The 12,167-nt window shown below is 41.6% G+C and overlaps 4 protein-coding genes across 5 annotated transcripts in view; 2 read left to right on the top strand and 2 right to left on the bottom strand.

Annotated features, from left to right (window-relative positions):
• The window catches only part of Nbr (exonuclease mut-7 homolog), a 91,445-nt gene extending 90,737 nt beyond the window's left edge, over positions 1-708 (bottom strand). The window contains exon 1 of the mRNA XM_011315875.1: positions 113-708. The gene's annotated coding sequence lies outside the window, so the exon portion shown is untranslated. The remainder of the gene's footprint in view (positions 1-112) is intronic.
• Positions 709-870: 162 nt separating this feature from the next.
• Positions 871-2,522, top strand: LOC105273437 (inositol monophosphatase 1-like). The gene is made up of 5 exons (XM_011315871.1): positions 871-1,016; positions 1,286-1,419; positions 1,528-1,787; positions 1,868-1,973; positions 2,064-2,522. The coding sequence occupies exons 1-5, from the start codon at positions 960-962 to the stop codon at positions 2,320-2,322; spliced, it is 816 nt and encodes a 271-aa protein (XP_011314173.1). The 5' UTR covers positions 871-959; the 3' UTR covers positions 2,323-2,522.
• On the bottom strand, positions 2,369-8,461 carry Prp4k (Pre-mRNA processing factor 4 kinase). Of its 2 annotated transcripts, XR_892900.1 has the most exons (8): positions 8,304-8,461; positions 5,955-8,000; positions 5,557-5,710; positions 5,198-5,450; positions 4,804-5,042; positions 4,399-4,661; positions 3,347-3,427; positions 2,369-3,030 (listed from the first exon to the last, which is right to left on the bottom strand). XR_892900.1 is itself a non-coding variant. In XM_011315872.1 (6 exons), exons 1-6 carry the CDS (start codon positions 8,306-8,308, stop codon positions 4,461-4,463), a joined length of 2,898 nt encoding a protein of 965 aa, XP_011314174.1. In that variant the 5' UTR covers positions 8,309-8,461; the 3' UTR covers positions 3,615-4,460. The 2 variants fall into 2 exon arrangements, 1 of the variants encoding a protein (XP_011314174.1); XM_011315872.1 differs by lacking the exons at positions 2,369-3,030; positions 3,347-3,427 and having other exon boundaries at positions 3,615-4,661.
• Positions 8,462-8,621: 160 nt separating this feature from the next.
• LOC105273436 (Golgi matrix protein 130 kD) lies at positions 8,622-12,125 on the top strand. The gene is made up of 2 exons (XM_011315870.1): positions 8,622-11,651; positions 11,768-12,125. Exons 1-2 carry the CDS (start codon positions 9,128-9,130, stop codon positions 11,956-11,958), a joined length of 2,715 nt encoding a protein of 904 aa, XP_011314172.1. The 5' UTR covers positions 8,622-9,127; the 3' UTR covers positions 11,959-12,125.
• Positions 12,126-12,167: the final 42 nt, after the last annotated feature.

The raw sequence follows: 12,167 nt of genomic DNA, 5'->3' as shown, positions 1-12,167 counted from the left end.
GTCTTCATTTTAAATCCGAATGGCGTGAAATCCCCTCAGCCCTTTTATGCATATTGTGTTTAAGTTGTATTGAGTTCCACTACTTGGAATTGTTATCAAAAATATAACTCACCTACAGCTGCCCGCTTCTCATGCCTAATCCCATGACTCGAATGAAATACCCATCAGCACTCACAATTTTTACACAGAGTCACTTCACAATTTTTACACAAAGTCACTTCACAATTTTTGCACAAATTCACTTCACAATTTTTACACAAATTCACTTCACAATTTTCAAGATAAAACATCGAACAGCCAATGATCACTTCCTCGAATTCTGCACGACTTCGGTAATCACAACTTTTTCACCATTTTTTTTACACTTTTAAACAATCTTTATGTAATTTCCGACATTCCACAGAAACATGACTTGTTAATTGATTCTTTCAAAGGTACACACTTCTTCTTTATTCTCCACTTCACAATTATTGAGTGATTCTATTGTTTAATCTGAGTCATCTACTTGAGATTGGACGCCAACGTTTCGTCTCATTCTCAAAATCACTTCCCGTCACTGAAATACCACATCGAAATCGATGAATAAATGGGATTTTCTCCAATTGGCTTCCCCGTTAAGTCCTCCGGATGTTTTTTAGAACACGATGCTATTTTATAACCGAATGCCATTGTTTCTTGGCTCCAAAATTATCCCGTACTTCAATTGTTTACGTGAACTCCCGGCGTCTAACGGAAACACAACATCGTATTACAGTTGCGCAGCGCTCCCTACCACCGGAAACTGCTTCAAAAAATGCGCGCGGGGATTCTAAAAAGGAGGGAAGGGGTGTTTTGCAGCTGAAGGCCATTGTGGCCAGCTGATAGCTTCCAGTCGTCACCGAGACAGACGACGAGTCAAATCCTCCCACAACAACGGGAATTATCAACGCCATTACCTCTTCACCGATAAATCATTAGAGATGAGTCTCGACGAGTACTACGATGTTGCTCTTGACCTCGTGAAGCAAGCCGGAGCTGTAAGTGCTTTTTTTTCAAATAATTTGTACTGACAACAAATCACATCATTACGCAATTACGCAGAGGTTATCCTGGCTTCCACCCGGAATAATGCCCAATGTGCGCACGTGACGTATCGATTTGTGACAATATGTTGCTTGAGAGTGATAGAAACTGGGTCGTTTGATGACCGCGAAAATTGCAATTCCGTGGATTTGAGGGGAAGCCATAAATCGAGTCAATTACGAATTTTGTTTTTTGAAGATTATTGAATATTTTTGATCCTCAGATTATTCGAGAGAAAATTGACAGGCCAAAAGATATAGCAATGAAGTCTTGCGATGTTGATCTCGTTACCGAATCAGATAAACAAGTTGAGAAGCTATTCATAGGAGGGATTTCCTCTCGATACCCTGATCACAGGTATTGCAATACAAGAATTAAAAATGTGGAACATAAAATATGAATGTGTCAAAATTTTCCACGTCCTTGTCCCCTAAGCAATCAATCCTAATTCACGGATAACGATAGATTCATTGGCGAAGAGACAACAGCTTCTGGCTTGAAGGCACAATTAACAGATGCTCCAACGTGGATAATCGATCCTATTGATGGTACAATGAATTTCGTCCATGGGCTTCCACATACTTGCATATCAGTCGCTTTACTTGTTGACAAAGTTACGGAAATGGGGTTTGTCTATAATCCAATTATCGAGCAGTTGTTCATTGCCAGAAGAGGACAGGGAGCGTCTTTGAATGGAAAGCCGATTAAAGTGTCCGGAGAAAAAGGTTCCAGTCATACGAAATCAATATTTCTCGGCTCTAATGACAATGTTACCCAATTTTCAACTGGAAAAATCTATTTCTAGAATTGAAAAAAGCCCTTCTAATGACAGAAATGGGAACTAGCAGAAATCCAGAGAAAATTAAGACAGTTATGGACAATCTGCAAATTCTGGTGCCAAAAGTTCACGGGTAAAACACCTACGATTATAAAATAATTGTCGATTTCATATTTCGTCTGTGAATTCAGACGGCAAATATATCTGATGGAATTGTTTTCAGGGTGAGAACTCTCGGATCAGCAGCTCTGAACATGTGCATGGTGGCAATGGGAGGAGCTGACGTGAATTTCGAATTTGGTGTTCACGTGTGGGACTTTGCAGCTGGGGACATAATTGTCCGGGAGGCTGGAGGGGTGGTAATTGATCCAGCAGGTGGATCCCTCGATCTCATGAGCGGCAGAGTCCTTTGCGCCTCTTCCATGGAGCTCGCTAATGAAATAGTAAAGCAACTCGTGCAGTATTACCCCGAAAGAGATTAAAAGATAACAATTTCGTTAGCTACTGTGCCATTTTTCCAATTGTTGTGAGATTGAAGGATTTTCATCCCTCGAAATACTTAAAATCTTAAAAGAGACTTATTTTCATCCGATGTACTTATCCAACTGAAACTATATTACTATAAAATTATATTCTGTGTTCAATAAACATTGGTAGCAATGAAAATTTGCTCAGCAAGTGATCAATCATAGTATTTATTGCTCAACGAAAAAAATAATCCAGAAACAATTGACAGGTACACGCTCACGCAATCGTATCCTCTTCTCATTTGACATTATTTATCCACCTGAAAACTCAAAATTCCGTCAGTTAACTCACGCACCCACTGCGAGGTGAATTCTGCAAGTCACAATTTACACAAGTTCCTGATAAGTGATTAAATATTTCCACTCATTTCCCTTATCAAACAACTTCGCATTACCCTTATCTCAAGTGACTCACAGACAACACCCGACAGCCTCTCTGAAGAAAAAAAAATGCACCTCAAATCCTCGTAATTACTGCATGTATACCGTACCTGTCAACCAAACATACTTACGCACTCCCTAAAAAACACAAGTTCCGACAAACCTACTAGTCTTGAAGGAGAGATGACGAGCAAAAGCCCTAGGGTTTTCCATAGCTGTCGCGTGGCTGTCATATCACCCCTCAAATCCTGAACGCCTTGCCTCCCCTCCTCACAAGGAGGGCTACAAGTGAAAACATTACCAAACAGCCAATTAGATAATCAACTCAATGAATCTGCCATTCATGTGCAATTCTTATCTCTCAAAACAAAAAAAAAACTTCATGAAAAATGAATCACTACGGTTCGATAATCAAGCGATTTTTTTTTTCTCAATCAATGAAAACTCTGAAGGTCCTTTTCTCAAATAGCAATGAAACCCAATCCGCATTTTCACGACCCCTCGTTAATTATCCTCTCGATCAATAATTCATGAATTAATGAAACTCGGATAATTCGGATATACTAGAATATCCCATAAGGCAGTTCCCCATGAATACCTTGCAGCGGGAAACAGCGCTATTATTTGGCCCTTGCTAGTCCGCCTGCACATAACGTTGATTCGTTATAGTAGATGACATCTGAAACATAAGCAGCCACGTACAATCTTGCTTTGATACTGAACCCTATTATCATACCGGGAACTACATGAATCCAAATAGTTTACATTATTTCCATAAATTATTTCTCATGTATTTTTTGTATTCTTTCATACACGTTGTTGTTAATACGACGGGACCTCTTTATCTCCTCCAAATTTCTTGATAATCAATCATCCAAGCCTTTTATTTCAACTACAAGCCTAATTACTATACAATTTTCATCGTCCTCTTCAGATGTTAGTACACCAATTTCTTCTTTCTATCGATTTTTCATTTAATTTTCTAGTGTAGTTTTGCGTCCGCATGCTGTGTGGTTTTTATGTGATAAAATGAGTCATGTAGTTTTTCATATCCTCTATTTTCCTCGTAAGATTGTGTAAACGCGTGGGTATTCAGTGTCATAAATTTTTTTTTATGTTCTCCTATGAACGTAGCAATCAACAATTCGGCAACACTGGTAATCGTCTCCCAAAATAATTGAACGAAAAATTGAATGAACCGCCGTGCGACATGACGTACGGTGGTATAAATTATAAGAAACCAAAAATCCATTGAACAATATTTACCATTACTGTGAAAATTCGCGATCTCTGGTGATAATAGATATAAAGAGAAAACATTTACTTTTATATGCATATATATCTCATATATTCTAGTAGCTATATCCATGATTATGCTCAATTGATTTATTTTCACCCCAAATTCATTAATTAATTTTAGAGTAGAGTGAATTCCCACAGCAAAAGAAAACGGGATTCAATTCAATTTGCAATTCAATTGATAACTAAAATAATTATTTAAAATACGAATCATCTCAAGCACTCCAGTAAATTAATCTTTCCCCCCCCCAAAAAAAATTATCGACTTGTCTTGCGTGAAATGTTCAGCTCAATTTGAAGATAAAAAACTCAACATTAAAAATGTTTCGAAATTCAACATTAAAGAATTACGTTATTAATCCCACTGAGATAACTCTCCGTGCGCGATGAATTCCTCGGGCACTAGGGGTTACCTAGATTTTTTCTTGTATAAATGGATGGGCCAGTGCATGGTTGACTGTTATTCTCTTGCCAGCGTCCAGCATTAAGGTGCGCTCCAAGAGATCCTTCAGCTGACCAACTTTACGATTTTGCTCGGCTGGCAGTGAATTGCCTCCGAGCTCGGTCCCAAGATCACGACTCGCTGGAAGAGTCGACATCACCACCACTTTTTCCTTCAATTGAACAGAAAGAGTAACAAATTCATTAAGGTTGACATTGCCTTTTGCACCAATGGACGAGCGGACTTACCACTAAAAATTCGCTGAGTTGGTGGTTTTCATATTTTTAATAATAATATTGAAAAGCGCAACTTACCCGCTCGGTGACCTTATCGACTTCGTGATAAAGGAAATTGCAGTTTGAATCGAAATGCTGCTCCTTGAATGTTCCCTTTCTTATTAATTTGTTCGGCATTTTTCCTTTGAGATCCATGAAAAATTTCAACATTTGATTGTTTGTCTTGCCTGAGAACATGATTTTTCCGGTGTAGAGCTCGTAGATGGTGCAGCCCACAGACCACATGTCAATTCCGAAATCATAAGGGATACCAAGAACTAGAACAATTCAAATATTATCATTTGCTCTAACTCAATGGATTATCCTACACGAAACAAATAAAAACAGAAGTCGTGAAATATTCATAAATCAAAATAATTTCATCACATGATGCATTTATTTTACGAATAATTAAAAATGAGTGGGTACATACTGATCTCTGGAGCGCGGTAGAACCTGGAGACAAGATATGGCGTGACCTCATTCTCGTGTGCATGAGAGGCCGATCCAAAATCGCAAAGCTTCAGCACGAGCTTCGTCTCGCTGACTAGAATATTATCGGGTTTAATATCACCATGAAGAATATTAGCACGTTTCAGCAGTTTCAATGCCAAAAACAGTTGTTGAGTGTACGAACGTACAGCTTTCACGTGCAGCCCAACATCCTTTCCGTATTTCTTCAGGACCTGTGAATACATTAGAAAATAAAATAAAATAAAAAATTCACTACGAAAATGACGCGACGATTCAATTCAATCCTTGAAAAAAAATATAATTATCTAATTGGCGTACCTCTCTCAAATTCATTGCCAGTGGTTCAAACACCATGCACAAGTGGTTTTTGTGGAAAAAGTGCCTGAATAAACGCAAACAATGGAATCGATCCTCTGGGTCAGCGTCGTTGAGCTTCCTGAGGACTTCCAATTCCTTCAGTCCAGTCCGATGCCTGTAAACCCAGAAAAAAATGAAAAATAAATCACCAAATAAATTCCCACAAACTTCTTTGTTTCAATAATTGAAAATCCAGTGGTTGCATAATTTTCTTTATCAAATTCAAATCACTACTCCCGAAATTGGAGATAAAATCCATTTAAATTCAATTTTTTAACAATTTTTCGTACTAATGAATAAAAAAATGCATGCAACTACCACTGGATGATTCACGCTATTGATTCGAAAGGTCCACTTACATGATTTCGTTGTTTCTAATAATTTTCACAGCAACATCCATATTCCCCCTGGCAGTGTCTCTAGCCCTGACAACATTACTAAACACACCCTGTCCAGTATACCCATAAACCACATACCGCGAGTCAAGTGTCTCCCCAACCCTAACTCTATAATAGCCCTCAGCATCATCCCAGTTATCAGTTAAGCTCGGATTATCGGGTCCCCCAGGTCTCTTCCCCTCAACCGTGGGGCTATTAAAATCGGTGATGTTATCAGCCTCAGCGAACATGTCCCACTCATTAGCCTTCTTGGAGATGGTTTTCTCATCCTTGCCATTATTCTTCTCCTTCTCCTCGAATGTTTCCTTATTCTCCTTGTCCTCAGGTGGATCATCGAATCTGGACTTTCGTCTCTTGATAGACTGCGGTGATTTCTCCCTGGGCAAAGGAGGTGTGTGACTCTCAGAGGTTGACTCGTTGTTATTCATCACCACTTCCACAGATTTTGGGGATGAATTCGACTGGACAGTGCGAGGAGACGCGGCAGTGATGCTCATATCAGCGGAAAGATTTGAATCCTCTGCTGGACCTCCCAGTCGCTTCAACAATTCCTCCCTCTGTTTTCTCCTGCGCTCGATGATTGCCTCCTCGTCCTCCTCCTCCTCGATATCAATATCTTTGATCTCCTCTTCACTGGAGCTTTCCGATTTGTCGATCTTCAGTCCCTCTGACAAAGAATCTTTGTATTTATCATTCCTCTCGCGTTTTCCATTCTTCTCTCTGTCCCTGTCATCTCTCCCATGTCGATTATCTCTTCGACCTCGAGAGTTCGATCGAGACCTTCTCCATCTTTCGTTTCTTTCCCGATCGCCCCTGTGACGTGGCGAACGCGATCTTCGAGCGCTTCTGGAGCGCTCACGAGGTCTATCGTAATTCCTGCTGTCTCGACGATCTCGACTGTTCTCTCTGTCTCTGTTCGATCCATGACGATCACGAGAGATCAATCCATCTCTGCTACTGTGCAGGTCTCTTCCATCAATTTTATCTCGACTGCTGTGACGATCACGAGAGCTTCTGTCTTTGCTTCTTCGTTCTCGATCCTTACTGAATCTCCGGTCATTCCTTGTCTCTCTAGATTTCAACGAGTGATCAGCCTCACGTTTACGATCATCCATGTGCTCGTGATCTCGCTTCCTCGGGGAATCTCGTCTCGAGTCTTTTCGCTTTTCTTCGTCAATTTTCTTACGAAGCTCGTCCTTCCTGGTATCCTCTTTTGATTTTTCTCTGTCAAGTTGTTTCCGATTGGATTTCTCAGGCTTCTTATCGTCCCTTTTGACGTCTTCCTTAGGGCGAACCTTTTCCTCCCGTCTTTTCTCTAATTTCTTATCCTTGGAGTCCTCCTTCAGTTTCTTATTGTCACGCGTCATATCGATCACAACTCGGCGCTCGATCTTATTTATCTTCTTGCGCTCTCGGCTCCCAGATCTGCTCCTGTAACGTTTCTTCCTAGGGGACACATCGTCGGCGCTGTCGTCCTCGACTACTATGACATCTGGAGTGTCGGGTTTTAGGGCGTCCTCGGGCTCTGGCTCCTTTTCAGTCTTGTCCGACTCGTCTGAGAGGTATTGCACTAGACGGGCTTGCAGCCGCTCTTTCTGCTTCATCAGCTCCTCTAGGTCGATGTCATCCTCGATTATCGTGCAGTCGACCTCATCAGAGTCCAGGTCGACGAGTTTCTCGTCTTCGCTCTCGGTGGATGGAATTTCCATGACGTGATCGAGTTTACCATTAACTCTGGGCACGTCTTTCGTAACATGACGAATTTTCTCTTCAGAGGTTCCATTTTCTGGCTCACGCTCTTTTCGAGGCTTCTTGTGTTTTTTATGTTTTTTCCTCTCCTGGCGCTCTGATTTGACTTCATCTCTCTCCCTATCTCCAATTTTATCCTTTTTATGTTTATGGTGTTTGTGTTTTCTCTTCTTCTTTTTCCTCTGCTCCGCAATGTCAGAGTCATCATCGAAGCTTTGTACATCGCGCTTTGAGTCAAGATACTCCAAATCAGAGGAACTAGAACAAATTGGTATTAATTAGAGGTTATTGTGAAGTGGAATCCCAACGCGATGAAGTATTGATTTTCACATGTTTGACTGGATATTTCAGTAACGTTCATTTATCTTAAATTAAGGGGACTATTTTAATGAAGTAAATATAAAGTTTTCTCCATGATGATCCAGACAATTTGTCCGAGAATTTCTATGTTGCCATAGTATTTATAAACATGACAAACGCCACCGATTACGAATGTAAACTATCAATTCCTCAATAGAAAGCAATGCGTTGAAGCGAAGATATTTCTGAAGGATCACTTACCCCATTGCTAGCTGTAATAAATTAATTATCGAGTTTATTATAAATTGTCAATGATCACACAAGTACGACAGACGTTCACGTTAACTCGGCGGTTCATCAATTCATCGCCATCTTGTTACATGTCGTATCTTTTAGTGCAACCCACCACCAGTGTTGCCAGTTGGTATTCGTTATTATGGCATCTACAAAAAAAAATAAATTTGAATATCAATTTTGCTGACTCGTTCACTTTTTTATCAGATGTATTCAAATTTTTTAGTAATCATTGGTTTGAGTCATAAATTTATAAGCTCATACTCCAGTTTACTCCAGTTTTTTTATTATTTTATTATTATCGCCAGAGCTGTCAGTCTGCGAAAATTATTTTATTCTCTAAGCATAGCTGTCCTTTGAGCTCCTCTCGGAAATATTTTGACGGTGTATAGTGAATTAATGGTAAAATACGAGGAATTGTTTAGAAATTCGTTTGTATATGACATATTTTCTGTAGTAAAAAAAGCATGGACTGGAAAATGTAAAAATGTAAAATATTTTAGTCAATCCGCTTTGGGTGAGCCGACGGATGCGTTCTAAAAACTTGTTGTAATTCCCACGTCTCCGCCGGATGGCACCGTCATCTGCTCCACGAACAAGTCACAACTTCCGCTGGAAAAACGGAGAAAACGTATCCAATACCCACCCAGAAAATCATGTCATAACCTCGGTGCAAATATCTCCTGTCACTTTCGACCATATTTTTCCAATTAAAAATGTGAATTAATGTCCCTCACTAGACAGAGTGAGGACGCTTGTGCTACGATTAATGTACCAATTAAATCAACAAAATGAATAAATCCGAGAAGCTTCTGGCTGCTAGGAGAAAGCTGAAAGAGTTTCAGCAGCACAAACTGAATAATAACCACTACAACCAAGAGGGGAGTCAACTTCAACAAGAAAACACGCAGGTAAACTTGCCTGCTGTACCTCCAGCGATTCAGGACCACCCGATGGAGGATTTGAATGAGTCACAAACGTCTCATCCAAAGAATATCTCCCACACCGGACCACCAACCTCTCAATCCCCTTCCCCTGCTCCAGAACCTTCCAGCAACCTGAGGAACGAGTCTCCATCTCAGTTTGTCCCTCCGCAGATTTCAGAATCGCCAATTCCCTCAAATCTAAACCCCCAGGACCATGAAGAATCAGATCCACCCTCTAACACCCCTATCCTGCAAAACGGATCCCTTCAGCTGGAGCTGAACCCCAAGTATTCCCCAGAGGACTCTCCATCCCTCCAGAAGCAGCATCTTCTGCAGATGGCGTCGCAAGTAGCAGATGCCCTGGTGGACGCTGAAAACGAAGGGTCGTCGATGCCTATCTCCTCGGACCTGGAGTATCAAACTCAATTTCTCACGACGTGCCTCGACGAGCAAAAACGCCTCGTGAATCAACTGCACATCCAAGTGAGTCAATACAGCTCTCGAGTATCTGAACTAGAGGCACTGCTCTCCACGAAGGAAGCTGAGTACGAGTCCAAGCTTCTCCGAGAACTGAACCCCCTGAAAGAGCAATTGAAAGTGCACGCACAGACGACGGGAATTCTCGTAGCAGAGAAGGCAGAATTGTCCTCAGCGATCAGCCAATATCAATCGATATCTCAACAAAAATCGACAGAGGTGGAGGACCTCTGCTTGAAGCTGAAAGCTTCGAACTCGAAAAATGCGGAGCTAGAACGAGAATTATCTCATTTGAAAAACGCAACAGAAGAGATGAGAAAAAACTACCATCAGTTGCAATCAGATTACTCTCATCTCGACAAGAAGTTCTCAGAACTGAAGAAAGATAAGGAGGAGCAGCAGCTGGAGACAGCTGAGCTTCGACAGGACCTGAATCTGAAGAATACGGAACTGTCGAACCTTCATCGAGAGCTGAACGACAAGAAAAATCTGTTGTCATTATCTGAGCTCAAGATCCAACAACTGGGAAATCCTCAGGAGATGCAGACGTTGGAGGGTCATCACCAGGTACAGTCGATCCTCGAACAGCAGCTGTCTCAACTCCGAGAGACTCTGAAGTCCGTCAATGCTGAAAAGGAAGAGACCAGCAAATACTACGAGAATTATGTCAAACAGCTCGACAGCAGATATGAAACAGTGGTCCAGGAGCTGGAAACTGCGAAAACTAGAATTGGTGATTACGAGCAGCGAGAGGAGAGTTTCGTCCAGAGGCTCTCGGTAATGGAGCAGCAGTATCAGAGGGAGAAGCAGAGAGTGGAAACTCTTCTTCCTCTCGAGGCTCACGAGGAGAAGATCAGCCATCTCACGAAAAGCATGGATGCCCTCGTGGTGGAGCACGAAGGGCTGCAGTCGACGATTCGTGAGAGAGAGGCTGAGATCGAGGCCATGAAGGAAGAGCTGCATCATCTGCGAGAGCTCAAGGAGCAGAATGTCGAGTCCCTGAAATTGGTTACTGCCTTGGAAAGTGAGCAGTTGGGGGCCTCCAGAGCCGTCTCCCAGAATCAGGAGCTCAAGGCACAGTTGAACGAGATGCACGATGCCTTCGTCATGCTGAGTAATTCCAAGCTAGATCTGACGGAGCAGCTCCAGGGCGAGCGCACCATTGGGAGAAAACTAAATGCAGAGTTAAATAAGATTGAGGATGAGAGGGATGAGTTAAAGGAGGAGCTCAAGAGAAAGGACGCTGTAATCGAGGAACTTGAGAGGGATAAATTACAGACTGCTCAGGTCACTGATCAGATGCAGCATTATCAGGTGCAGTATAATTACAATAGGACTCTGCAGCAGGAGCTCCAGAGGACGATGAATGCGATGGAGCTGTTAAAGAAGGAGAATCAAACGTTGATAGCCAAGTTACATGCCCTTGGCAGGGATTCTGGGGATGTTGATGAGGGAATCGCTGAGGAAGTTGGGGAGGAGGTCGAGGCATCTGTGGAGGTCCCGATTGAAAAAAAGAATTCAGAGGTGCAGACCTTGGAGGGCCTCGAGGGGGAGATCCTCTCTGAACCTCTCAAGAAGCTCGAGATGAGGTTCAAGGAAACAATGGAGAAAGTCGCTGAATTAACCGATGAGAAGCAAAAGCTCGAGCATTTGGTGCTCCAGCTCCAGGGGGAGACTGAAACTATAGGAGAGTACATCACTTTGTATCAGAAACAACGTGCCATTCTTCAGAAGAAAGCTCTGGAAAAGGAGCAGACTTTCAGACTACTGGTGGAGCAGAGGAATCAACAGCAGGTGCAGCTTCACCAGTTGAAAGTCCTTGTTGCTGAATTGTTGAGAACCCAGGCGGGAGGCAAATCGGGGGATCACTCCGTGCCTCAGGAGGCTCTCCCGAAAGAAGAGAATCATATACGTACGCAAAATACCCTACCATTATTTATTAATATTCAGTATTCAATTTTTCGCTGTAACATATTTGTTGAATGTTGAATTATTTTTTAATTAATGAATTCTTTCATCTTTCATTAGATGGAGAAGTGGATGCTGAAAAACCACGAGAGGACCCGAAACAAGAGGCGTCTTCGATGGATTTGAAAAATGAAACAGCATCCAAAATCCTTGATCTTTTGACAGAAATAAAAGACTGCAAGGACACGTGTTCCCTCGAGCCGAATTTCCATCCCTGTCTCGGGTGCTCCGGAAAACTCATCACAGTTTAGCGAGAGTTTGCTACTATTTTTAATACGAAACTTGGCCTTGCATGTAATTTATTCATTGAACACAAAGATAATGTAAATAGCAATAGAGTATTTCCGTGTTGTGATTACGATATTTTGTCAGTCTCTCAAGATTTTATTTACGATTATTAAACTACAATGTTAATATATTTAATTTGTTATTAAATTTTTGGTTAATGTTTTGTCGGCAG

The sequence above is a fragment of the Fopius arisanus genome, unplaced genomic scaffold (assembly GCF_000806365.1).
Source record: "Fopius arisanus strain USDA-PBARC FA_bdor unplaced genomic scaffold, ASM80636v1 scaffold00005, whole genome shotgun sequence".
Lineage (NCBI taxonomy): Eukaryota > Metazoa > Arthropoda > Insecta > Hymenoptera > Braconidae > Fopius > Fopius arisanus.
This window is presented reverse-complemented; position numbering and strand designations above follow the sequence as displayed.

Excerpts from the sequence above, each read along its gene's own strand:
- LOC105273437 (XM_011315871.1), top strand. The coding sequence starts at position 960 with ATGAGTCTCGACGAGTACTACGATGTTGCTCTTGACCTCGTGAAGCAA. Across the intron at positions 1,788-1,867 it reads TAAAGTGTCCGGAGAAAAAG|AATTGAAAAAAGCCCTTCTA; the intron begins GTTCCAGTCATA and ends ATCTATTTCTAG. Across the intron at positions 1,974-2,063 it reads CTGGTGCCAAAAGTTCACGG|GGTGAGAACTCTCGGATCAG; the intron begins GTAAAACACCTA and ends AATTGTTTTCAG.
- Prp4k (XM_011315872.1), bottom strand. Across the intron at positions 5,451-5,556 it reads TGGCAATGAATTTGAGAGAG|GTCCTGAAGAAATACGGAAA; the intron begins GTACGCCAATTA and ends ATGTATTCACAG. Across the intron at positions 5,043-5,197 it reads CTACCGCGCTCCAGAGATCA|TTCTTGGTATCCCTTATGAT; the intron begins GTATGTACCCAC and ends GAATTGTTCTAG.
- LOC105273436 (XM_011315870.1), top strand. The coding sequence starts at position 9,128 with ATGAATAAATCCGAGAAGCTTCTGGCTGCTAGGAGAAAGCTGAAAGAG. Across the intron at positions 11,652-11,767 it reads GAAAGAAGAGAATCATATAC|ATGGAGAAGTGGATGCTGAA; the intron begins GTACGCAAAATA and ends ATCTTTCATTAG.